The sequence below is a fragment of the Rhinolophus hipposideros genome (genome assembly GCF_964194185.1).
Source record: "Rhinolophus hipposideros genome assembly, chromosome: X".
Lineage (NCBI taxonomy): Eukaryota > Metazoa > Chordata > Mammalia > Chiroptera > Rhinolophidae > Rhinolophus > Rhinolophus hipposideros.
In genome coordinates, this window is record NC_138046.1 from 7354240 (window position 1) to 7379853 (window position 25614).

At 52.7% G+C, this 25614-nt stretch overlaps 2 protein-coding genes across 8 annotated transcripts in view; one reads left to right on the plus strand and one right to left on the minus strand.

Annotated features, from left to right (window-relative positions):
- Positions 1–1992: 1992 nt before the first annotated feature.
- CCNQ (cyclin Q) lies at positions 1993–13392 on the plus strand. Of its 2 annotated transcripts, none has more exons than XM_081042441.1 (5): positions 1993–2221; positions 4674–4857; positions 6540–6672; positions 8708–8935; positions 12857–13392. In XM_081042441.1, exons 1-5 carry the CDS (start codon positions 2107–2109, stop codon positions 12944–12946), a joined length of 750 nt encoding a protein of 249 aa, XP_080898567.1. In that variant the 5' UTR covers positions 1993–2106; the 3' UTR covers positions 12947–13392. The 2 variants fall into 2 exon arrangements, with proteins under 2 accessions (XP_080898567.1, XP_080898568.1); XM_081042442.1 differs by having other exon boundaries at positions 12917–13390.
- Positions 13393–17734: 4342 nt separating this feature from the next.
- ATP2B3 (ATPase plasma membrane Ca2+ transporting 3) overlaps positions 17735–25614 on the minus strand; it is a 68794-nt gene continuing 60914 nt past the window's right edge. For 2 of the 6 annotated variants that reach the window (XM_081043743.1, XM_081043742.1), the window contains one exon: positions 17735–20782. In XM_081043743.1, coding sequence (XP_080899869.1) covers positions 20462–20782 — 321 coding nt within the window. In that variant the 3' untranslated portion in view covers positions 17735–20461. The remainder of the gene's footprint in view (positions 20783–25614) is intronic. The other 4 variants (XM_081043745.1, XM_081043744.1, XM_081043746.1 and 1 more) reach the window with 2 other exon arrangements.

Below are 25614 nucleotides of genomic sequence, written 5' to 3' on the forward strand. Positions count from 1 at the left end.
GTCGGCCCAGAGGGCATGAGCCTTGCCTGGCATAGAGGGAGCTGGAAGGAAGGATGTGGGGCAGGAATTCCTTCACTGGGCAGAGCATGTGCAAAGACCGAGCAGTCCATAACCTTTGGGGAGCTGCCCAAGGCCCTGGCCATGAGTGGCAAAGTGGTGAGACCTGAAGATGGCCTGTTGACAGGGTGACTCCACAAAGACTGGCATGTCAGGTCAAAGCCTCGAGCTTTCTCCTGAGGTCAAGGGGCCCTGGAGGGTGCTAAGCAGGGCAGGGCCCATTCAGCCTCACATTTTAGGGAGCTATACTGGCACCTTATATTGTGGGTTAAATGGTGCCCCCCAAAAAAAAGATGTGTCTACGTTCTAATCCCTAGAACCTGTGAATATGATCTTATTTGACAAATGGCTCTTTGCAGATGTGATGAAGTTAAGGGTCTTGAGATGAGATGAAGTTAAGGGTCTCCTGGATGACCCTGGTGGGCCCCAAATACAGATAAGTGTCCTTGTAAGAGACAGAAGAGAGACACAGACACAGGGGAGAAAGGCATGTGGAGGCTGGGATGGGAGTGGTACAGCCACAAGCCCAGGGACGCCTGGGGCCACCAGAAACTGGTAGGGGCAGGAATGGTCCCTCTTCTAGAGCTTCTGGAGGGAACCTGGCCCTGCAGGCACTTTGATCTCAGACTTCTGGTATCCAGCACTGGAAGAGGATGAATTCCTCTTGTTTGAAGCCCTCCAGCTTGTAGTCATTTGTTTCAGCAGTTACAGGAAACTAACCCAGCTGGTGTGGTGAGCTGGGTGGGGTGTGAGGAGAGATCAAGGCTGAGCTGGTGGGGAAGGTGGAGATATTGGGATCCTTATCGGGGTCTAGTCACTCAGGCCTGGGTGAGCGGTGGTATTTTCCTCAACTTCCCAGCTCTCTCAAATCATAGCAATTATCTGACTGTATCAGAATGACCTGAGTGCGTCCCTAGCTTGGGAGTCCCTTTGGTGCTTTACATACATCCTTAAAGCCCGGTGCACAATTTCCTGTTTGTGCAAGACACAAATGAAACATGGGATGGTCTTGGGAGTCGGATATTCAACAACATTCACCCAACAAACATTTATTAAGCTCCCACTGTGTGCCAGGCTGGAAAGGTGAGCAGTAACAGATCCCCAAGGAATGCAGGGCTGCTGTAAAATCCAGCCAAATATGCCCTCATTCTGTGCACAGCATTTCCGGGGTTCATCCGCACCTCTGGGCACTACAGCAAACGTGGATTCAGGTTTTACCAAGACACACAGACAATGGATCACACGCCATCTCCTGTTGGGAGCCGGAGACGTCTCAGCGTGAACTTCTGTAAGCGTCCATCGCTCAGGGCTTGGCAGACGCCACCTGCTCTCGCCGTCCTAAACTACGCTGGGTCACCAGCCTGGGGCGACACCTTAGTCGCACCCCAGCTCAGGTGGCCAGGGTGTCCTGGTGCCCCGGCCCTAAGCCCGTGACCTCGCTGCACCCTTACAGAGTAGCCCAGCGGGTTCTGGTTGCTGGACAGTACGGCGTGCGGCCCCCTAAGGTCGGGCATATAGTCTTCGGGGACAGGGCATAAGGCTCCCAGGTACCGGGCTTGACATTCCCACGGGGGAGGCATGAGGCGTCCCAGGGCAGGGCGGTCTGTGTCCCAGGCTGAGGCGTGAGTCTCCTGAGAGCGGACAGTGCATCTTTCGGCGGCAGGGCACCGGCCTCCCAGGGGCGGGGCGTCGGCTATCAAAGGCGGGACACGAAGCGTCCCGGAGCGCCGTGGCGAGCATGGGGTGGGGGTGGGGGTGGCGGGTGCAAGCCAGCCGTCAGGCAGCACCGGTCTCTGCGCCTGCGTCTGGTCCTGGGCCTGCGCCTGCGCGCTCATCCAGGCCCGCCTTCTGCGCGCCGCCGCGCGCTCACCCCCAGGGGGGCCGGGGAGGGCGGGGGGTGAGGGGGGTACGGGCTGGCCCCGGCGGGGTGGGGCAGGTGGGGCCGCCTGCGGGCCAGGGCGGCCGCGCCCGCCGCGAGGACCCCGGGAGCCGGCCGCCGCGCGCTGGGGACATTTGTCCTTCCAGCCGGGGGTCTGGGGCCGGGGCCTCATGGAGGCCGTTGGCCAGGACAGCTGCGGAGGGGACGCGGCGCGGGGCACCGAGTGGCGGCCGGCACCCGAAGCGAGGGTGCACTTTCGAGTGACGAGGTTCATCATGGAGGCAGGTAACCTTGGCCAGGAAGAGGGCAGGCCTTGCGTGGACGGGACGTGGAAGCCAGGGCCACGGTGCTGCACTTTCACCGTGGAGGCCCTGACCGGTCCTGGGAGGGCCCGGCCCGTGGGCCGTGGCCGGCATGGTGGGGCCCCGCTTCTCAAAGGAGGGGACTCGCGGGCCGTGGAACTGGCGAGTGTAGGCAAAGGGAAGAGACCGGGCCTGAAACGGGCCAATGCCTTTCCGTCACGCCCTGTGTACTACGCTCTGAGCTGCAAGGCAGACGCAGTCATTGTCATTTCACGATCACGATCGGGCGCTCAGGCCCAAACACAGGATGTGGAAAGCGACTGGCCCCAGCTAGAAGGTTGCCGAGTCCGGGCTTCCGCAGTTCGGTTGAGTGTACAGCGCCTTTAGCCACGCCTGTCCTCATACGGGGACACGGTATGGCACTTGGCCTCACGGAGCCTCTTGGAGCACGCGCTCGGTGAGGCTCGTGACAAGCCTTGTTGGGAGAGGTCCTGTCACACGGAGGACCCAGGGTACAGCTGGCGTTTTGAACCCTTCCAGGCTGCCCACAATGGTGTTGGGGTCCCTGCTCCCAAGGCAAGACAATGAAGCTGATCGATTTATGTAGAACCATTGTTTCTCTGCTGCCAATTGTATCTTGCTCAGCCGGCAGACAGTTACTTCCTATTTTTGTTACTTTGTGTACAGGAGAGGGGCTGGATGAGCCTGCTTTCAAGTCAAGATGGGCAGAGAGTTTGTGGAAATCATTCAGGACCGTAAATCCCAGTGATCTGTACGTTTAATTTCTAAGAAGAGTTGCAAAGTGTATCAGGAAGGATGGCAGTGTCCCCTCAGATCCATGTGCTCAGAGGGTCCATGTAAACCAGGGAAGCATGCTGCCCTTTGATGGTTTCCTGTGTGAAACAAGACTTGGGGGTTCACGAGCAGTAAATACCCCCTTATTGACATCTCTGGGAAGGAGGGGTCCCATGTAGGAACTGTTGATGCAACTGAAGTTTAAACCTTGAAATGATAAAAGCTCTTCAGTATCACTTTCAAAGGACTTCTTTACACAACGTATTGCATAAGCTCTTGCCTTCTGCGAGGCTGAATACTGCTCTTCCAGAGATGTCCCCATTCTCATCCCTGGAACCTGTGATTGTTACCTCATGTAGCGAAAGAGATTTGGCAGGTGGGCTTAAGCATCTTGATATGGGGGAAGTATCGTAGATTATGTAGTGCATCTGATACAATCACACCGGTCCTCAAAGAGAGAGAGGCAGGAGGAGTGATAGTTAGGGAAGGCCAGAAGATGGTGGTGTAGAAAATGCTACACCACTGGCTTTGAAGATGGAGGAAGGGGCCATGGGCCAAAGCCTGCAAGCAGGTGTTTCTAGAAGCTGGAAAGGGCAAGGAAACGGGGTCCTCCCCTGCCTCCAGAAGGAACCAGCCCTGCTGGCAGCTTGATCTTAGCCCACTAAGACCCATTTCGGACCACCAGGATTGTAAGGGAAAAAATGTGTGTTTTAAGCCCCCGAGTTTATGGTAATTTTTAAATGTAGCCCTCGGGAACTAATATACCTTCTTAGGTAGATGTTGAACGTAATCTTAATTATTGATGGTTGTTCTTTACCTACTTCTTCCAGTCTATTGCACGTCATTTACTCTTCTCTTGTTAACCCTGGTCATTGTGAATTTGTTTTGGTTCTGGGACCCAATGTGGTGATTTCCTTAGGAGCTGTCTGGGGGTGGAGTGGGGGACGGGCCTTAACCCCTAAATCAAACGACCATACTCTGGTTTTTCAGTTCTGTTCCCTTTTCAGTGTGTTGGTCTTCATCTCTGGGGCCTGACTGTGGCCATAGATGTCGCTTTTCTCCGGCTCTGCCTGCGATTACCTTTGGCAGTCACCCTGCTTGCTTATCTTGCCTTTCCTAACCCGCAGACTGGAAAACCAGTGCAGAATATACTCTTTAACTGTAACCTCAGGACTGGTGGGGTCTGTTGAATGTTCGGAGGCCTTTTTTCGCTCCTGTCATCTTGGCAGGATTTTGGTTAGGTGAGCTGTGGTGATCTCTAGGTAAATGCTTGCTAAGGTGGTCCTTTCCAAGATGTCCAGAAGCTTCCGGGATGCCAGGTACTACCTGAGCAGCAGTCTGAAGCCCTGCTTCACCCAGTGTGGTTTGCAGATGGGTAGCTTGGGTGTGACCTGGGGCCTTGATAAAAGAGCGGAATTTGCAGTTATTGAAGCATTTGAGCACAAGCCCTAGGGGCTTATTAGCCCATTAGAGTCTGAGAAGCCTTCCTCTAACCCCCTCTGGCGGAGGAACCAGTGAAAGTCCTCGCAGCCCCTACAGGCTAAGCTCTAAGCTCTTCCTCATATCTGAGCAGTTCCCAGTCACATTTTAGCAGGGGGCGGGCGCTGCATTGAAGTATCTTGCCTACTTTCTCTTGGTAGGTGTCAAGCTAGGGATGCAGTCCATTCCCATTGCCACCGCCTGTACCATTTACCATAAGTTCTTCTGCGAGATCAACGTGGACGCCTATGACCCCTACTTGGTTGCCATGTCTTCCCTTTACTTGGCTGGCAAAGTGGAAGAGCAACATCTGCGTACTCGTGACATCATCAACGTGTCCAACAGGTAACAGCTTTGGGGCCCAGGCATTTGGGAGGAATTCCTGGTGTCTGCCCCAATGGGGGGGGGTGGAGAAGGTCCCACTGGGCCCTGCCCTCCAGGTGGTAGCAGTCAAGGTCAGAAGGAAGCACCTGGGTGGCCTTGAACCGGGGCTGGAAGTGCTACTGTATTTCCCCGAAAATAAGACCGGGTGTTATATTAATTTTTGCTCCAAAAGACGCATTAGGGCTTATGGTCAGGTGATGTCATCCTGAAAAATCATGCTGGGGCTTACTTTCCGCTTAGGTCTTAGTTTCGGGGAAACACAGTAGCAGCAAAGGCTCACGGGAATGAGCCTGGCGTCAAAATCCCCGGGGGTGGAGTCTTTGAGAAAGAAGCTCGGGGCCAAAGGCCAGACGGAGTGGGGAGGAGGGTGGATATGAGGTTTCCCCCCGTGTCAGTGTGGAGGGGCATGGCTGGAACAGAGGGAGCTTGGAGAGATGTGTTGAAGAAGATTCGTCTGGAGTCTTGGATAGAACAGATTGAACCAGTTGGGTTCTGTAGGCCCCATAGGTCGAGCCATCACACAGGGAAGGGCGTGGACCCAGCTGGGCACTCGTAGATGCTGAGAGAAACCCAGTTGCTAAGGAGCATCTCTGGCCTCGGGGTGGGCATGGTGGTCAGTGCCTGGCATCCCAGGGCCCAAGCAGCCGTGTACCATGTTCCTGTTGGGGAAGAATACAGGGGTCCAGCCCGCCGGGCAGGCTGCGCTAAGGCCTGTGGGGCCCAGGAGAAAGTGATTTATGGAAAGTTACTGACTAGTGGCGCATGAAAGCCTTTCCAGGAACTCTAATCATTAGGAAAGAAAACTATTTTGTGTTGTTTCTCTTTCAATAAACAGTAATGGAAAAAAGTACTCCCCACTCCCTAAGCATGACAGGTTCACAGTGTACCTCGAAAGACTAAGACAAAAACAGGAGAGGGAAGTGAGGAAGGGCAGCTGGAGTCCATCTGTAATTGCCAGGTCCCCAGCAGGGAGGGTCCGACAGAAGAGGAAATTGTATGGATCGCTAATTAGATGTGGGCCCCCTGGGTGGGGTTCTGTGGGAAATTGGAAAATGAGTGAGGAACTAAGAAGGATGAGTCATCAGCAGGGAGTTTTGATTACTTAAGTGTGAATCCTGTTCTCTCACCTGCATAGGTGGGGGTGTTGTGGGCGTATACGGTATAAATAAGGACAAAACGATCTGGGAAGAAGGAAAGAAATCAGTGGGAAATAGAAAGCTGAAGTACATTTACTCTTCTGAATACATCACCCCCATGATATGTCTAAAGACCTTCCTTGGGGCCAGAGTGAGAGCCCTGTGCATTGCCATCCAGGTGGGAAAGACTGAGCCAAGCCGACTCGGCCTGCTAGAGCTTCCAGTTCCTCTGGAGCAATGGCAAAGAGCCCATCTTTACTCTTGACGCCTTGCTGAGTGATATGGGGCTAAAACTAGAAGCTGGTGTCTTTTCTCCATTGGTGACTGTTTTCATCCTGTACACTAGACATGTAGATAAAGAGTGATCTATGGAAATGGAAGGCGAATGACACTATATTAATCTATGGCAGAAGGACATTGGGATTTGTATCTGGACATCATGTGACTGCAGGGGCTCCTCGGGGCCATTTCTTTGGCTACCGTAAGCGTTGCCATTTGTCCGCATAGGTACTTTCACCCGGGCAGCGAGCCCTTGGAGCTGGACTCCCACTTCTGGGCGCTTCGGGACAGCATTGTGCAGTGTGAGCTCCTTGTGCTGAGGGTACTACGTTTCCAAGTCTCCTTTCAACACCCACACAAGGTACGAACCTCTTTGTCCCTGCTACCAAAAGTGCACCCATCTACTCCTTGACGGCACTTGGGGGCATAGGAAGAGCAGGGCCACAGCTGGGCCCCGGGGCTCCTGACTGCACACAGTCACTGGCTCAGGCGCCCTCTCCTGTCCCACTCGCGGGGTTTTCTCAGGTTCTGCCTTTCTGCTTCCTTGGCTGTGGCCACAAGCCGATCGGTGTGACCCTCTGAAGCCCTCGCAGGTTCTGTGACCCATCTAGATTGTGTGCTCAGTGAGCCATGGGAAAACAGAGCTGCTTTTGTGACCTGTCCCTGAGACGTGTTGTCCTATGTTGGAGCTTGCGTCCAGCTCAGTCGTGCTTAGAAACCCACGAGAAAAGCCTGAGTCGTTCGTGCTAAGTAGCACACTTTTGACCGCTAGGAACACAGGAAGTCGCAACAGAACTGTTTCAAACAGCAGAAAAAGGGACATGTGGAACCCTTAGGTCACTGGGAAGGGTGGCTTGCAGAGAGAGAGGGGAGCGGAGGCGGGGGGCGGGGGAGGGGTGGGAAGGGGAGGAAAGGTTGTGACATAGGGCTCTGTACCAGGATTTTGTTTGTTTTTCATTGAAGTTTTTATTGAGGTAAGTGTAGATTTACAAGCAGTCAGAGGAAATAACACAGAGATCTCATCTGAGATGGAGACATTGCCCATCTCAGTTTGTAAAGAGAAAGGAAACAGTTTGCAACAGTTTGGAAACAGTTTGTAAAACTTCCCCAACATCGCTTTGAGGGTGTGGGCATTGCTGCAGTGCCCTGCTTCCTGGTGGTACTTGGTCTTGACTTGTACTGTACTCGTGCCACGCAATACAGTTGTATTGCTTGTATACCTTCATGTATCTATCACCCCAGTCAGGTACAAAATGACTCTTTCCTCCTTCGTGCTGCTCTCTGCATTACAATGTCACCCTTCCAAACGCCTCCCTACTCCTGGATACGATCTCCCTTGTGGCGATTTCCAAACAGCTGTGTTGTCGTGGGCCTTGTCTGGGAAAGAACAGCTGTCACCGGCCCCCAGGAGTGGGGCCCCGTGTGACCTGCGAGCCGTGGCCTTCCCCTTCCATCTGGGTTAGGGTGGGCATAAAGTGGTGGGTAAGGCCCCTCCTCTGGGTGTGCTGGAGCCCCACGCATGTGTGTTCACGGCTGTCGAGTGGGCTCACCAGTGTGTTCGGTAGAGTGGGAGGTGCAGGCAAAGCAGTTGTCTTCCGGAGCATTTGAGATCTTCTTGCTTCCTGGCAATTGTCATCAGTTTTGGCTCAAATAAAACACTTATAAAAATTCCAAAAAAAAAAGAAGCAGCAGCTGTCTTCCCAGAGCGCTGGAGCTGGCAGAAAGCTGAGCTGGAAGGTCATTCATAAAGAGTTTATAGCCATCAGCACGACTGCAAAACACAGTTACCTGTCTCTAAGCCTCCTGAAAGCGGGTGTCCTGTCACCGGCTGGCCCCTAGCCTCAGGCTGGGCACGTGGGCACCACGTTCTATTCTGCAGATAAGGGTGCTGTTTCTGGAGCTTATGGTTGAGTGGGGCAAGGGGCTGGGCAGAGTGATTGCTGACGGTGGCCGGAGCGGGGCCATGTGGTGAAGAGGGATTTCCGTGGGGGTGGCCATCAAGAGTGACCCAGGTGGGTTTCTGGAGCTGTGCCTGGAGCACGAGAGTGGGTGGGCATGATTTCAGGAGGAGGGGGCGGAGCGCCAGGGCCCTGAGGTGGAGCACACCTGGCGCTTTCAAATCCGGCGGGATGGTAGGGTACGGATGAAGAGGCCGAGAGGGAGACCAGGCTTGGAGGCCAGTGGAAGGCACTGGGGCTTTTTTCTAAGTGACACAGAGAGCCATTGGAGGATTTGGACAGGAAGGTGTCTCGCTCCAATCTGTTTTATACACAGCAAGACAGCTTAAGGGAGAGTGGCTGGCAGACTGAGGGGCCGCAGTGCCTCACAGTGAGGAGGCACGTGACTTGGGGGCCAGCGCCCTGAAAGCCAACTGGCTGACTGGCGTATCTTTGCAGTACCTGCTCCACTACCTGCTTTCCCTCAAGAACTGGCTGAACCGTTACAGCTGGCAGCGGACCCCCATCTCCGTCACTGCCTGGGCCCTGCTGCGGGACAGCTACCATGGGGGGCTGTGCCTCCGGTTCCGGGCTCAGCACATAGCCGTGGCAGTGCTCCACCTGGCCCTGCAGGTCTATGGGGTCGAGGTACCCGCCGAGGCCGAGGCCGAGAAGCCGTGGTGGCAGGTGAGGTGACTGCTCAGTGCACTGGCATGTGTCCCTCTTTCCTTTGCCTAAGGACTTTCAGAAGTGTCTGTACCTGGGTGTTCATGTGTCTTTGTAGTAATTTTCAGGGAGGGCAGATGTGGGCCACTTGAGATGACTAAATCTTGAAAATACCCTGTCATGTCTAAGTCTAAGGCAGGGATTCTCCCCATTGGCACTATGGACATTTGGGCCGGGTCATTCTCGGTGGCGGGGCGTCCCGGGCATGGTACGATGTTGAGCAGTATCTCTGCCTTCTTCCCACTCAATGCCAGGGGCACCTTCCGCACCAGTCGTGACAACCCAAAATGTCTCCAGACATTGCCAAGTGTGCCAGGGTAGGGGTCGTCCCCAGGTGGGAACCATTGAACTCAGCCAAGCACTTCTATTAAATTGAGTGGGAGCTTGTCATAGATGAGAGGTTAGGAAACCTGGCTTCACGTCAGAAGTGTAGGGAGGTACTCTAAAAAGACAAGTGGATGCTAGATAGGTAGATAGTAGAGACAGGTAGATAGGCAGGTAGGCGAGTGGGTGGATGGGTGGGTGGGTGGATAAATAGATGCTTGTAGATAGATAGTAGATGGATAGATGGATGGTAGATTAGATAGATGATGGATAGGTAGGTAGATGATAATAGGTAGACAGAGAGACAAATAGATGGTAGATGGATAGATGGATGGATGGATAAATAGATTAGATGGATGGTAGATTAGACAGATGATAGGTGGGGAGATAGAGACAGAGATGAAACTGATGACTGATAGATTCCCCTGCCAACCCCAGACCTACTAAATCCATAGTACAGTTTGTAGAGAGCAAGTTAAAATCTGTCCATTGGAAGGGCTGTGCTCAAGGACTTCTGCAGTCCCGTCTGATTTTCCCTCAATAACCCCACTGTTTCAAAATGGAATGTTGAGATCATTTTCTGTTTTTCCTTTCCCACACTTGAAGTTTGCTGTTCCTTTCTTCATAACACCTCATTGACTGGCCTTGTCCTAGAATGAGGTTCTATGTAAGCAGAGTTTGAGGTAACTGCAGGTTTCTCCTTTTCGTGCACTACCTACCCCACCCCGACAAACCCACAGTAGCCAGAAATCTTCTAAAGTGTGTCATCTGTTTCCCCCAACAGAAGGTGCCCCCTGGGTGCCTTCCTGGCTTGCTCCTCGCTCTCACTCCTCTCCTGCGGCTCTTGGCTTAAACGATACCTCCCCCTTTCCTGACACTCCCTCCCCCTAGCCTGCTTGCCCTCCATGGGAGATCACAGTTTTTCCTGCTCTTTGCTCTGCTGGCCTTTATAGTCTGTCTAATTCCCCTCCCCCCATGCCAACACTGTATGCGCCTGGAGGCCAGGGTTCTTGTCTGCTTTATCAGCTGACCTGTGTCAGTGCCTAGACCCGGCATAAAAGGTGCTCACGTGTCTGAACAAACGCATCCGTACCTGGTCTTGGACCAGACGCACCCCTGCCGTAGCGTTGGGATGAAAAGGCGTCTGTGTGGACAGAAAATACTGCTCTGTGCTGGGGCTTCTCGGGGAGTTCCAGATCATGTCCCCACAGTGTCCTTTCTCGGTTGGAATCAGGCGGTGGCAAAGGGGCTGCCACTTCCTGGCCCTGCTTTCCGAGGGCATCTGGTGGGCATGGCAGCCCCAGTCCGTCAGCTGCTCGGATCTGATGTCGTCACTGGTTTCCCATTGTCCCTGCTGGCTCTTCTCCATGTGTCTGCCTTTCTGCTCTCCTTTCGCTTCACTTGCTCCTGAACTTCGCTGGGCGCCACCGCACTGCCTCTCCTTCGCGCACTCGGCCCTCATGAAAGAAAAGCGCCGGGAGGCAGTTCTGCCATGAGCCCGTTTTCTGGGCACCACAGACTTCCCCAGTAATGGTTACGACTGTAGAAGAAGTGCCTTCTTCGGGGGCAGCATGCTCATGTTCACCCACCTCTTCAGCTTTTCTGGATGGCTCCGGGCCTGATGCACTGGGAGCGTCCAGAATCCCAGCACCCTTTGGGCTTGTGAGCGGCGAGGGCTGGCTCCCAACAACGCACCGCCTGCCTGTCCTGGGACACTTGCGTCTGACTTGTGAAATGCTTTTCCTGCTCGCATGCGCTCCGCCGCCACTTTGTGCAGCAATCGCCTCTCTGTTGTCACTTGTCTGCTGTGGGCTGGGGCTGCGCTGCGCTGGTCAGGAGACTTAGCAGAGCTTGACGCACTTCCCTGCCAGAAGCCTGCCTGCACTCGAACATGCTAGTGCTGGCAGGCCTTTGCGCTAAGCTGTGTCGGGCCTCTGGGTCCGTGCAGCACCGCGTCTACAGCAGTAGCATGTGGTAGCATGTGTCACTGTCCGTCCTCTTTAAGGCTGAATACTATTCCATGGTCTGGATGGACCACATCGTGTTTATCCGGCCCTCCATGGAGGGACACAAGCTTGCTTCCACCCTTCGGCCCTGGACTACTTTTTAACAGTCACTTCTCAGCTTGGGGTCTCCAGGAGCACACAGGTAGTGGATTCTGACGAGCAAGCCAGAAATATACTTCAAATATTTCTGAAGTATTTGTTTTCCACCCAGAATCCAGGATGAGATGGGTGGCCAATCTTCCTGAGCCAGGGTCTGGGAAGTGGGAAGGTTTCCAGGTCACTGTTTCCCTCCTGAGGTGATAGCCTGTGGAGGGTCCTTTGGGGGCTGTGGAGGGGATATGCTCAGGTCCAGCGTTTGTTCTGGCTTGGCCTAAAGGCCTGACCCTCGCATGGCACCTCAGTTCCCTAGGCAGCAACCCCCTGGTCCAGAGGGCCACAGCACCCAAACAAGGGCTCCTTGTTCTGCTTTTTACTTCCTATGTCATCAGTGGTCCCCAAGAGCACCCTCAGGCTCAATGCTTGGCTACGAAGATTCACAGAACTGAGAAAAGCCATTATACTTGTGGTCATGGTTGTATGATTAATTACATTGAAAGGATACAGATTGAACTCAGGAAAAAAAAGGAGCCTATGTAGGGTGGGTCCAGGACACACCAGGCGAGAGCTCCCAGGTCCTCTGCCCGTGGCGTCCTGAGGACAGCACAATGTCCCCAGCAACGGTGTTTGACAACACACACGGAGTGTTGCCACCACAGAAGCTCCTCTGAGCGGTGGTGTCCAGGGACTTTCCTGGGGTCCTTCCTGTGGGCCTGGAGTGCCTCCATGGCTGACCCTAGTCATCAGTCTCCGGCCCCTGGAGGGCAAGCTCTATATGCAGCCCACGCCCCCACCAGAAAGCCCTGTGTCAGCATAGACTACCTGGCAAGGCCCTTGGCCCAGGTAAGCCAAGAGCTTCTCATCGGGCAGGATGTGCCAGGGGCCTAGAGGTCCCTCCACTCCCAGGAGCTAGGCAAGGGCCAGATCTTCCTTGTGAATGTATAGGGTTAGTCCCGAGCTGCACAGCCCTCTTGGTTTGGGCCCCTGGGGACTCACCTTACAATTTAATGAGCTCTCTGGCACAATGAACAGGATGTCTGGTCCAGGGACCAGCCCAGGGTGGGGTGGGGTCCAGGTCATCTAGCCTGCCTATTTCTGGAAATCCCTCCCTTTCCTGTCCCAAGATTCCCAGAGGCCCCGCCCCCAACTTGGAGAGGGCGGGTGGGAAGCAGGAGCCTGTGCTCCTGGCTCAGCTCCGTTACCAATTCCTGTGTAACCCAGGGCAAGTCCCCTCTGCTGTCTGGCTCAGATGATCACTCAGCCCTCTTCCATCTGGAATGTTCTCTGCTTGGCAGGCTGGAACTGAACCGGCTTTACAGAGAGCTGCCATCCATTCCAATAGCCAAGTACCCGTGCTGTCCCCTGACCCCATGCAATGTAATTGCGCTTAGTGGCAGGTGCCTTGTTTTCACACAGAGGGAGTCTAATCGGAACCTGTTTTCCTTCTCCTTTCTAGGTGTTTAGTGACGACCTTACCAAGCCAATCATTGATAACATTGTGTCTGATCTCATTCAGATTTATACCATGGACACAGAGATCCCCTAAGGCCCTGGTCCAGGCCTGCCAAAAGAGAAGCCTGGGACGCTCGGTTGCCAGGGGACGGCACCACCACATCGCCGTGACTGCCGGTCCCCAGAGGACTGGTTTTGTGCTGCTGGAGACGGGCTGGTGAAGGCAATGACATGCTGCCACTTTGATTATCATGCTTTGACTGTCCCCGGCAGCCATGGTCCAGACAGTGACAGGGGCCGTGCCTCCAGCGGGCAGGAGCGTGCTGGGTGGGGCGGCCCCGAGGCGTCCGAGTCTGCTTTTGTCCTTTGAGAGGACACCGACTATAGTTAAGGAATAGAATCATTGGAAGGAAAATGAAAGAACGATGGGAAGGTAACCCTGGGGATTTTTTTAAAAGCCAGATTTATAGAAATGATGAATGTGTAACATAGGTGAAATTTTATTTTGTATAATAAAAGCGCATACAAATCAACAGCGACACCGTTTCTTTGTTCTGTCGCCTGTGCTGCCCTGTGGAGTTTATGGGTGCCATCCAGACTCAGTTTCCTGAGGGCGTGATGGCACTGCACGTACCTATATCATGGCAGCATGCCCTGAAGGAGCCCAGGTGTCCCACTCCTGCTCCACGGGGACATTTACAGGCAGGGCTTAACAAGCATGCTGCTTGGTGAGTGATCATAAATTCTGGAAAGAGGGAGTATCATTTGGGTTCCAAAAACCAAGAGCTGATCAAAATGTAAGTAGGAAGTAATATATATATATATATATTTTTAATATGAAGATACCGAGTCTAGATGGAGAGTCTGGAGAATCTCAGAGCTGTGGTACCCCCCTGACTCCCACCTAAAAGGCACTTCTTCATGAAGGATTGTTCTTGGGCATGTCAGAGAAACTGAGCAGCCTGGGTTCTTCTCCCTGGAAATCCCCACTGGGCTCAGTGCACACTGGTGGGACCATCCTGTCAACACAATGGCGTAGGGCCTGGAAAAGTGTCGTAGGCACTTCCCTGCATTTGGCAGGTTGTTACCATGGACGCGTGGGCTGTGGATACTGGCCACCATGCCTTATGGCACCCATGGGTGTGGGGGATGGCTGGAATGCCTGGAGTCCACTAGTGTGCTTTGGAGTGTCATCCCTAGTGGGGTGCACAGGGAGGGGTCACATACGGGTGTGTGCTTGAGTTTACGAAGAGACTGTTATTTGTTTTCAGGATGAGGGTTCCAAATAAATGTCCCCTTTCCCACTGTGTCCTTTCCACACCCAGACATAGGACCTGGTGCTGGGACTCTTGAGTATGGCGGGTGAGGGGCCCAGCAGGGCAAGCCTCTGAGGGCAGCTTTGGTGCTCTCGCCAGTCCTTTCTGCCTTCTGCTGGTTCAAAAGCACCTCCCCTCTTCTCACACCAAAAACCGGGCACAGGTACTCCCAGGCCCCAGGCCTTTCTGTCCTGCACTGACTGGGCACTGCCCGTGACCGCCGCTTATTGTTGATGTGAATGGAACTAAGACAGATGTTTCACGTTTGGTTTCCCTGTCGTCTGCGCCCTGACAAGATCACAAGCTCCTACAGAAGCTTCCATCTCTTGGGATCTCCTCGGGTTCAGCATCCAGCGAGGCAGCTGGCCCCCATGCACTTGATGGGAGGCTGTGTTCTCAGCTCTCACAAGGCAGAATCCTCCGGACGGAGGGCTCTCTAACCATGCCTGTTCCTGTCTGTTTCCTCCCCAGACCCCGTCCGCCGCAGGACAGATCAGACATAAGGTGGGGATGGTTGGATAAAGCTCCCTAAACAGTCAGTGAGTTTCCCCAGCCCTGGCTGACAGCGATCGTGCTGAACCCAGAAAGCATGGCCTGGAAAGCTCTGGGTTACTGGGGCTAACAGTCTCTGTGGAGATTTTGTGGGTCTAGTTTTCCTTTCCTGATGACTGAATACCAGGCAAGTGGCTTTCTCTCTATGGGACTAAATTTCCCATCTTATAAATTGAACAGGTAAGACCAAATCATCTCAAACTGTGATTGCTGTTTTAAAATCCCTTGACTTCCTGTGTACCTGTCACACTGCTCTAGAGACTTACTGGCTTTGTGTCCTGGCCTCAGCCTGTCATCTCAGCGCTTGTCACCCTGTGTGTTTTCCCGATGCAGCTGGGACTGGAAGCTCCCCCTTCAGTGTGTGTTGTCATTGTAATTGAGATGAAGGAAAGGTATTGGGACCTATGTGGCACTACCTGGGAATATGGGGCACGCCAGCCCTGCTTTGTAAGGACACTTTGGCCATAGGGTATAAATTAAGGTTAGTGGTACAGGATGGTTTTTGTTAGTTCGTTTGTTTTGGCTTCCTATTACTGAGACTTTTTGTAGAAAATAACGGGGATTAAAGATATACAACCTCCCATCTAAAGATATACAACCTCCCATCTCCTTTACTTTAGGTTCAAAAAGGTCAACAATGAGAGATTGAGAAGGTTTTCTAGAACTTGAAGCTTCCAACAGCTTTTTAGTCCAGATCATGCCTTAATTACTGTAAAGTGATAAATGGCTGAGCCTTACCTGGCCTGTCAACCTGATAGAAGAAGGTGGGCAAACCAGGTCCTGTGAGGGACTCGACCCATCTCTTCCTTTCCAGTTGTGATGGAGTGAATGGTGTCCCCCAGACGTGTCCATGTCCTAACCCCCTGCGAGTGGGACTTATTTGGAAATAGGGTCTTTGCAGATGTCGTCAGGATGATAGGACACCTACAAGAGTGGGGGGCCCTAATCCAACATGGCTGGTGTCCTTAGAAGAACAGGAGACACGCACAGAGGGAGAAGGCCATGTGACCATGGCGGCAGAAACGAGTGATGCAGCTATGAGCCAAGGAAGGCCAGCCACCACCAGAAACTGGAAGAGACAAGGAAAAACCCTCACCTAGAGCCTTGGAGGGAGCGTGGCCCTGTGCACTCCTCGATTTCAGACATCTGGTCTCCAGCACTGTGATAGGATAAATGTCTGTCTTTTGAAGACCCCAACTTGTGGAGCTTTGTTATAGCAGTCCCCCAAAACTCCTATATGGCCCTTCCCCAGACTCCTGGCATGCACTCTTACTCTGAGTGGTGGAGATGGCGTCAGCTTAGTGGAGGGATGGGTATTGTAGTTTCCTTGCTCTGAACCATTTGGCTAAGTACCAATTTTTTCCCATGGGAAACCGTGTTATATTTGAGTGTGAGTCAGGGCCAAAGAGAATCCACAGACAAAAATGAATGATTCTTTTGGGGAAACACAGTATCTCTCCATGAGGCTATCTTGATATGGCATTTGGCCCAATCTAGGCTTCCTTAGCCTTATGGTTCAAGGTGGACTTGCACATCCATGAAGAAGCAAGGGCTCTTTGTTATTTGTCTGTCTGCTGTTTTCAGCTATTTGTCTTTTGGCCTTTTTTAGAAGTATAGACTCCAGTGGTTTGGAGGGAACTGAGAAGCCATTTTTCTCCTTTCTTGGCACCTCCCCTGGAAAATGCGTCCTGTGGCACTGCCAAGTCTAAAAGGGTGATGTGTGGAGTGGAGAAATAGAAATACAATGAAACGAGATGCAGAGGCTTGGCATCGTGGCTGCAGTAGTCATTTGCAATTTTGGGGCCACAGCTGCCTTTGTGGCTATGCTGGTGGAGCAGAGGGGGCGGGCCACAGAGCACAGATGTCCCCGTGCACAGGTGTTCAAAGACACCTGGTGAATGAAGGAATGAATGGGGGAGTAGCCCATGGAGCAAGTGAATGAGTGAAATAGTGGGTTTTTCTTTGCATGGCTTTGGGTGAAAGAGAACATCTCCGATTGGAACCCTTGTGCACTGCTCGGGGTGGGGGTGGGGGATATAAAATGGTGCAGCTGCTGTGGGAAACAGTTTGGCGGTTCCTCAAAAAATTAAACATAGCGTTAGCATATGACCCAGCAATTCTACTTTTGGGCGTGGACCCAAAGGGATTGACAGCAGGGACTCAAACAGGTATCTGCACACCCATGTTCACAGCAGCAGTACTCACGGTAGCCAAAAAGCGGAAGCCACCCAAGTGCCCATCGACAGATGAACAGATAAACAAAATGAGGTCTATCCATGTCAAGGAATAAAAAGGGAAGGAAATTCTGATACATCTTTCACCGTGGATGAACCTTGGGGACATTACGCTGAATGAAGTAAGCCAGTCACAAAAGGACAAATACTGTGTGATTCCACTTACATGAGGTCCCTGGAGGCGTCACACTTATAGAGACAGAAAGTAGGGTGGTTGGTGTCAGGGGCTGGGGTTGGCAGATGGGGAGCTAGTGTCGAATGGGGACAGATTTCTTTTCAGACAAAAAGTTCTGGGGATGGACAGGGGATGGTCGCACCACAGTGTGAGTGTACTTAATACTGCTGAACTGGACAGTTAAAAATGGTTCAGATGGTAAATTCTACGCTATGTATAGTTTACCACAATTAGAAAAAAAAAGAGGGAGTCTGCATGTGTGCCAGGGATCTGGCATTTGGGTTGGTGTGCTGGCATTGAATTGTTGCCATCGTCCATCGTCTTGGGTCCCCCTCACCCTTCTCAGAGGACACACCAGGGTACCCAGTCCTTCCACGTCAAGACAGAGGACCACCGTGCAAACCTTCTCCAGGAATGGCTCTGACCCCACAGGGCGGGTGAGCACTTTCCTCTTTCCATAAAGATTGGAAAGGCGGCTGGCTGCATGCTCAGGGAAACTCCGCTACTCCCAAGGAGTGACCCAGCTGGGCAAAGCAGATGAAGATACCTCTCTTTCATTCCAGATGAGAACTCGTCCAATAATAAATCACACACATTACCCAGACCAGGATTGTAGGAGCCTTTCATTTTTTTTTATACACAGAAATTTTGGCCTATTCTTTAAATTAGGAAATTTAACTACAGACTTTAAATTATTATGCATCTGTGGTCTTCCTCATTAAGATATTTTTGTTCATCTTTATAACAGGCAGATAAAAATGTAAGACATATTTAAAGACTGAACACAGTTGACCAAGCCATTCCATATAATATAATGCTTTATAGAGAGGGGCTCCCTGATGAGACAGGTCCCTCGGCCTGAAGACTACAGAAACCAGAGCAACGATCCGAGGTCACGGCACCCCTTTCTGAACCCCACACCTTGCGGAAAGGCAACCTAGAGACTAAACAATCGACATGTACAGTAGGCAACTTTGTACAGCAGCAGCGAGGGTTTTCTTTTTTTTTTTTTAAATATATATGGACCATTTGTTCTATCAATGTGTCTACAACAGAGAATGAAAAGAAGCCCATGAGTGTAGCATTATGCAGCTTATCTTCTTCAATTTAAACATTTCCAATTTTATTTCTTGTTTAGGAACAGACAGACCCTCAACAAATTGAGTTGCCCTTTTTGTTGTGGCTGTTTAAACAAGGACATAGGGAACAATTTACAAATGGATAACATTCGCAATGTGCCCTTTGGAAAAAAGGGATGGCTTTAAGTTATCTGTAGCTGGCATTTTAAGTGGGATTTCCTTTTCTAACCGAAATTCCTTTGCCCGAGATTTGACTACTCCTGCTCAGGGGTGACGTGGCACTCATGTTAAGCGTGGAGCATGTTGGCTGCCAGCGTGGATGCTCACAGAGGCAGATGGGGGTAAGACAAGTGCGTGATGGGCAGATCAGCCTTGCTTTCAGTCCAGCTGCTGCTCAACTGCTGAGCGTGCCCATTTGCATATGCAGTTTCCATTCTGACCCTGTGTCCCTCAGCTCCCAGCTGCCCCCACCCAGTGGCTCAACCCCAGAGACAGGCACGTGGACGAGGCGTAGTTGGACCCCAACCGCCTCCCTGCAAAACATGAGACAGATGAATTCAGATGGTAAAAGAACCCCGGCTTTTTCTGCATTTTCCTCCCTGGCGAGGGTGCATTCAAGGGAAACTGAGGCTTGGCACACTGGGTGCCCACACTGCAAGGAGAGGCTCCCGAGGGAACCATCTGGGGAGCCCAGGCCCAGCTCTCCCCACCTGCAGACCAGGTGTTCACCCGATGTGGTGAAGCTGACCTCCTCAGCTTTCCAGCCTCATGAGAAAGAGCCACAGGAGTGATTAGAGCAACAGCCATGAGCATGGCTCCCAGGGACTTTGCCTCAGCTTCTGTTTTCCCTGATGGGGCCGTAGGTGGCTGCAGACACAAATCCATGCTGTTGCAGGTCATAGTTGTCCTTGAACGAGAAGACGAGGGTGGGAAGAGTGCTTTGGCGGGTGGTGACTGAGAACTTTTCCCAGTTACTTCATGGGTATCTCAGCAACAACTTCTCGGCAAAGAGGGGGAGTCCAGTTGGAGGCGCCCAGGGGTCTGTGGTCTGTACTGCAGCCGCATTAGCTCCTCTTGGGTTTTGATGGTACCTCTTCCTCTACTGCTTTCTGTCTGATTCTTGTCCCTCCACCCCTCCATTCTGGGTCCTCCCATGGGGTCAGAGATGGCAGGGGGCGGAGCTTCATGCTGTTGAAGTTGGGGCATGAGCAAAGAAAGCCCACCAGCCAGAATTCAGCATTTGGAATTGACGTCGAAACCAAAGGAAACTGAAAGCAAAACTCTCGCTTCTACCTACTGGAGCGGCTCATTCTCATCAGTACTTTGGTATTTTCCTTTTAAATAAGAAATTCCATCGAAAGGGATTTTTTTCCTCTATAGGCAAGGGTCTGAAAGTGCAAATGTTTCGATTGTAACTGCTTCCACTTCGACCTTGCCCTCCATTCCCCTGATCTTCTACTTGGGAATCTCAACGGTGACATTTCCAGGACTTGTGCCTGGAGGACGGAGGACAGAGGGAAGGGGAAAGGAGCAGTGGGGGTGGGATGGGGTGTGGAGAGGGCAAGCAACCGAAAAGATATTCTTGTAGTCTCGTTCCCTGAAAAAGAAAAAAACCTGCCACAATAAATAATAAAATCTCAAAATGAAAACACCTGATAAGAGGAATGGAAATATCATGCCGATACATAGTTCCTTATTCTTTAAATACGCATCTGGTCATATATGTACGTGTATGTCTATACGCACGTACGCACGCACACACACACGGACTGCACGTGTCCTGGGGATGGGGTGCTTGGCGGTGTGGGTACATTTGCAGGTGGCTCCCGCGGGTGGGCTGTCTGGGCAGGGGGCATGCTTCCCAGCCCTGCAAAGCAGTGCTTGCCTATTTTCTTTTTGTATCAATCTGTGGATCCAATTACTCTTCCATGGGTGCGACAAAGCTCCCAATACACCGAAACCAGCCCCCTGCCCCACAGCGCAGCCCAAATGACAAATGTCTGGTAGCATTGCAGTGTTCGTTAAAAAAAAGCTTCGATAGAAAAAAAGGGGGGAACACAGCTCTTCTTGCTCTCTAGTTTTTCCTCCCTCCTCCTCCTTCTCCTCCATCTCCTCGGTTCCAGGTAAGAAGCCTTGAATGGATTGGCTTCTTGCAAGTGCCCTGCGAGCAATGTCTTCAAGCGCCTTGGCCGTGCCCTCCTTGCTGTCCTGTGCGCGTGTGTGCAGGGGTGCGTGTGCCAAGAGCAGTTCTGCTTAGAGGGACGTCTCCATGCTGTGGATTGGACTCCCAGGTCTGGAAGAAAACCCTGACGAGGTAGCTGACTTGGTGCCGTGCGTGGTCAGGTAGACGCCGCTGTCTATGGCATTGTTGTTCTGGTTGGGGGATGGGGGTGGGGGAGCCCGCAGGCGCTCCTCGTTCTCATCCACGTCCGTGTCATCTATGAGCGGGATGTTGTGGGTGTAGTCATTGATCAGAAAGTCGGGCGTTGCCATGAAGTTATGGATGGAGGTCTTGGATTCCGGTTTCTCCAGGCCTTCATAGAGTGAGCTACGGAATGCTTTCACTACCCGGATCTGGAGTGGGAGGTGGAGGGACACAGGCCCGAGGTGGGAGCAGGGAGGGAGCAAGGAAGGAAGGAAGGAAAGAAGAAAGAAAGGAGACAATCAATGGCACACTGGTGCTGGCAAGTTCCACCCACATCAATGGCAGGGGTCACTTGCATGGCAAACGATCATCCATTGGAATGGAACAGTTGGGGTGGTCTTGCCTGGCTGTGTTAAGGGTTTTCAGCTTTGGGTCTCAGTCTTGTCAACTGATCTACATGCAGAACAAGTGCTCGTGGTTTTCTCTAGGCTGACCTGGGCAGATGTTCTGGAACTCAAGAGTGCACTCTGGGAGGACTGGCTTAGGTGGGCCCTGGGTCAACCACATCTCAATTCCAATTTGTTAGAACACAAAGATGATTTGAAAAAGGGAGAATGCTGGAGGGTGGGCTTTCTATTTTCTCTTACCAGCAAGTCTGAAGAACTTTGGTGAGAGAAAGTACCCAGCCTAGTATGGGTGCATTGCCAACCTTTCTTGAGTGGGCCTCCCTCCCTGGCTTCTCTAGGGACCTCTCCTCTGCTCCCCTGGCTCTCCTAGCCACAGCCAGCACCCACTATGCCCAGTCAGTCTCCCTGCTAAGTCCAGCAGCCATTTCTGTGTTTCCATCTTGTTTGATCCCTCAGGGCTCTCAACACCGCTGACTGCCCCTCTTTCTGGAAACTTCTCCTGGCCCCATTTTTTATTGACACCCACCAAGCCTGTTCTGATCACGTGCCCTGATCCACTGCAATGGTTCCTCATGTCTCTTTGCACCCCCTGGCTCCCAGTTGGGTGCGTCTGTTGGGTCGTTATTCCCCTCCAAAGACCCTTCCATCTGTGTGTCTCTTACTACCAGAGGCCCTTCGCAATCTGGTGCTACCTGCCCCTCCCGCCTTTCCATGCTGTGCTCCCCTCCTCCTCTTCACTCTCCAAGCCAAACAACTCCTCTCAGTCTTTCCGTCAGGCTTTTCTACCCCTTGTTCCATGGCCACCCCACTAGCATCTGTAAACCTCAGATCAGCATAATTCCCTACAGGGAAGAGCTTCCCACAATGCCCTCCTTCGCAGCCATGGCAGCCCTCTGACCCCTGCACCTCCTGTGAGACCCGGCTCCCAGAATTAGACCCTCGGTCTCCATGATCCCTCCCTCCACTGCCTGCTCCACCTTCACTTAACACATGTGCTAAAGTCTCATTGGCCTTCTAAGCCAGAGTTGCTGCCTCCTTTTGCTCACCCCCTGGCCCCCCCAGCCTGGACTCTCTCTTGCTTCTAGAAGGCAGAGTCAATAGGAAGGCCTTTTCTGGGTCCCACTCGAGCCAGCTGGCCTCCTGCTGAGATGGGGAAGCAAGCCCCTCCCTATGTGAGTGGGTGGACACCACAGAGTTCCAAAGTCATTCCAGGTCCCAGGTTCTAGGAGTTGGTTTTCTTGGTTTAGACAAGGTGGTGGCAAACTGTGGCCCAAGGGCTAACTCTGGCCCTCAGCCAGGTTTTGTAAATAAAGTTTTATTGGCACATAGCTATGCCCCTTCATTTCTGCATTGTCTATGGCTGTCTTGAAGATCCAAGGGCAGACCTGTGTACTTGAGACAAAGATCTGGCCTGCAAAGCCCTTTTTACGTGGGTTTGCCCCCTAATTTTCACCATGAATCAGACTGTTGACAATGAGTCCATTTCAACTCTGCAGCATCTGGACCCCAGGCATTGCTCAGCCAAACTTAGTGCTCTTAGGTCAGTTTAAACCAGTCGAACTTCACAGCCCTTCAAGTACCAAAAAGTGAACCAAAGAGCACCATCAAATTGGAATTTTCTACCTCCATATCTTAAATACAGTTAGGATTTTCTCTGAATTTGGTGAAGCCACATTTTCCAGATTGCAGATGGCCAACTATTTGCACTCAGTTCTTTAATTCCCCCAGACTGGCTTCGGAGACAGGGGTAATACAGCAATGGAGAACGGTGTGCCATTTTTAATGAAAAGAAACAGAATGCACTTTCTGTAGCCATTGCAGGTATGACTTCGTTATTTGGGCTTTTCCTGCTGCCTGAATTGGAGAGCCACCAGGCTATCTCTGTGGGAACGGAGCGGTGGGAGAATACCTATTCCAGCTGTTGGCTACACCCCTGAAGTCACAGAAATGAGAGTAAGCACCCTGTTGCTGCCCTTGACTGTGGGGGCCTTTGTGGTGCTTTTGTCAGCAATGATCCAGTGACTGGCTACACCCCTTCCCCTTGCTGAGTGGGTTCCCTCACTTGGACCTGGGTCTCGTGATCAGGTCAAACCCATCCTCATGGTTTCCCTGCACCTGGCTGAATTCCAAAGTCTTTGTCCAAAAAGGGCAGTCAGTCCTTCTCTCCCCAGTTTCTGCTGCTGTGGCTTGGAAGGTTGCTTCCCGGCGCTCCTGCCAGGTGCAATCAAAGACTCACTTTAATGTCTGTCTTCTCACTGACTTCCGGGGAGGGATTGTCTGCTTATTTGCTACCTTTCGACAGAGCCTGGCACAGAGCAATTGCTCAATCACCAACAGGGGGTGCCAGGGCCGCCTGCTCAAACATTCCGCTGGTTGGGGTTTTCATTTGGGCTTGCGCCATCCTGAGAGTCTCTTACAGCTGACAGTGAGTCAGCGTTCCTCCAGGTTCCATTTCCCTGCATTCAGATCTTGAGCTATTAACAAAGGGCTTGGCTTTGGTCTTACGATGGGGTGTTTTCAGGCCACTCAATGCTGAAGGGCACTACCTCAGTGAGAAGCAGCAAACATTTCTAAGAGACGCCCTCCCTGGAGGCCCAAGGTTGCACACGGCCCAGGGACGTCCCCATTGTGGAGTTTAGTGCATCCCAGCCAAAGCATGACCAAGGCTGGGTGGAACCAGCACCCTTCCCCAACACACAGCCCTTACTGCCTCCTCAGGTTCCTCTCCTGGCCTGAGGTGGTCCCAGAGGCCCAGGGCGGGGTCTTAGGCCACCTCTGCACCTCTTCCACTACCACCCCAAAGGGACCTTACCGCCCTCAGGCTGTCAATGCCGCCTACAGTCCACAGACCACCATGAGGCCATACACACCCTCTGTACCACTTCCACCTGTGTCTGCAGCCAGGGCCCACCCCTTCCTGGCATGCTAGGCTTATGCACCTGCTGCTCCTTCATCTCCCCTCGGATGGCTAGTGGGCATAGAAGAAGGCCAAGAAACACCCTCAGCCTTGCTCCTGCCATCGCTGTTCCTCACCTAGTCTTCCCAGCCCAGCACAGGGCTCCAGCCGAACCTCAGAGGCACCTCAGCCCCTGACCCCAGTGTCATACATGAGTGTGCCCTGTGGAACCTTTCCCCACTCCACTGCTCCTGTTGTGTCTGCTGGGAGGCCGTGGAGGCCCCTTGGGACCCACAGCCCCTGCGGGCAGAGACCCTCGATCTTTTTACCAGCTCCCTATGTGGCAGACATCCCTGGGGTCCCTTCTCTCTGACTATTGAGTCAGGCCCTGCCCTCTCCAACCTTGCTGGTGGGGACTCCAGATATTCCAGTGAGATAATTTAAAAGAGACGAAAAACACCCTTAAGTAAACATGACTCCTAGGGTGATGGCCAAGGAGGAGGAGGTCAGGCTGGGGCTGGGGGGCTTTCCTGTAGCTTCCCGTCTACCTTGAGTGAGGCCCAATGTCCTCCCATGCCCCTGCTTCCTCCTTCACTGCCTGGGTGCCCATCCTGGCCCCACACCCACTCAGGATGTCATCCCAGCCATTTCCCTCTCTCCTGTCTAGGTTACTCATTTGCTCAATCTTGAAAGAGACCCTCTCTTGATGCCAAAGTTCCCTCTAGCTGCTGGCGACAGCCTGAAGAGAGTTGTTGGTATTCATGGCTTCCATTTTATTTTGCCATTTTCTCCTGCCCCCACTCCCCAGGGACCTCCCTGCTGGGCACTCAGTGCTCCCCACACCACACTCCTTCCTGGCCAGACGCGGGTCTCCAGGTCCTCCTCCTTCTCCCTATCGTCTCCCATCCAAGGGCCCCAGGATTCCTCTTTGGACCTTTTCTCTTTTTCATCTCCATCCATGCATTTCCTAGATGCTCCCATTTGCTGTGGCCTTAATAATAGCAGTTCTCTGCTAACCAGTCCCCCATCTCTAGCTCCAGACTCGGGGCTCCTCCTGCCTCTTCCACTTCACTGCCCTCCTCCCACGCTTCCTCCCTGGTGTCCCTGATGCTGCCTGTGACCTCTACAGTCTATTCCCAGCGTGGCCGTCTGAGCAATCCTTTCAAACAGAAGCCAGAGCACGCCACATCCTCCACGAGTCCAAACCTTTTAATAGCTGCATCTTTCTGGAAAGAAAACCCAAAGTCCTACTGGGGCCTGCCTCGGGCCTTTTCTTCCTCTTCCTCCTTTGCTCTCTAGGCCTCCTGGCTCCTCCCCAAGCACAGCAGGCACACTGCTGCCTCAAGGCCTTTGCACTGGTGGTTTCCTCTTCCCCAGGGAGCCTCAGATGATCTTCCCCTCACTGCCTTCTCTGTTTACAGTCGCAAACCGCCCGTCTCTCTCAGCACCCCTGCACCTCTTCTGCTTCATTTTCTCCTCAACATGGCTCACCTTCGAACACCCCACGCATCCCATTGTTCTCTGCTCTGTCTCCTCTCACTGGAATATAAGGCCCCTGATGTCCCCAGCACCCAACAGATGCTCAGTGCTGAAAGTAGGGGGTCCACACGGCCGGGCATGTGTCTGCTAGGATGGTTTCACCTGACCAGCAGCGGCTCTCCACCCACTTGGCTCTCACCAGCTAGCCTGAGTGTCCCCTGCGGCCACTACACCTGCCCTTTCCCCTGCCTCTGCCGTG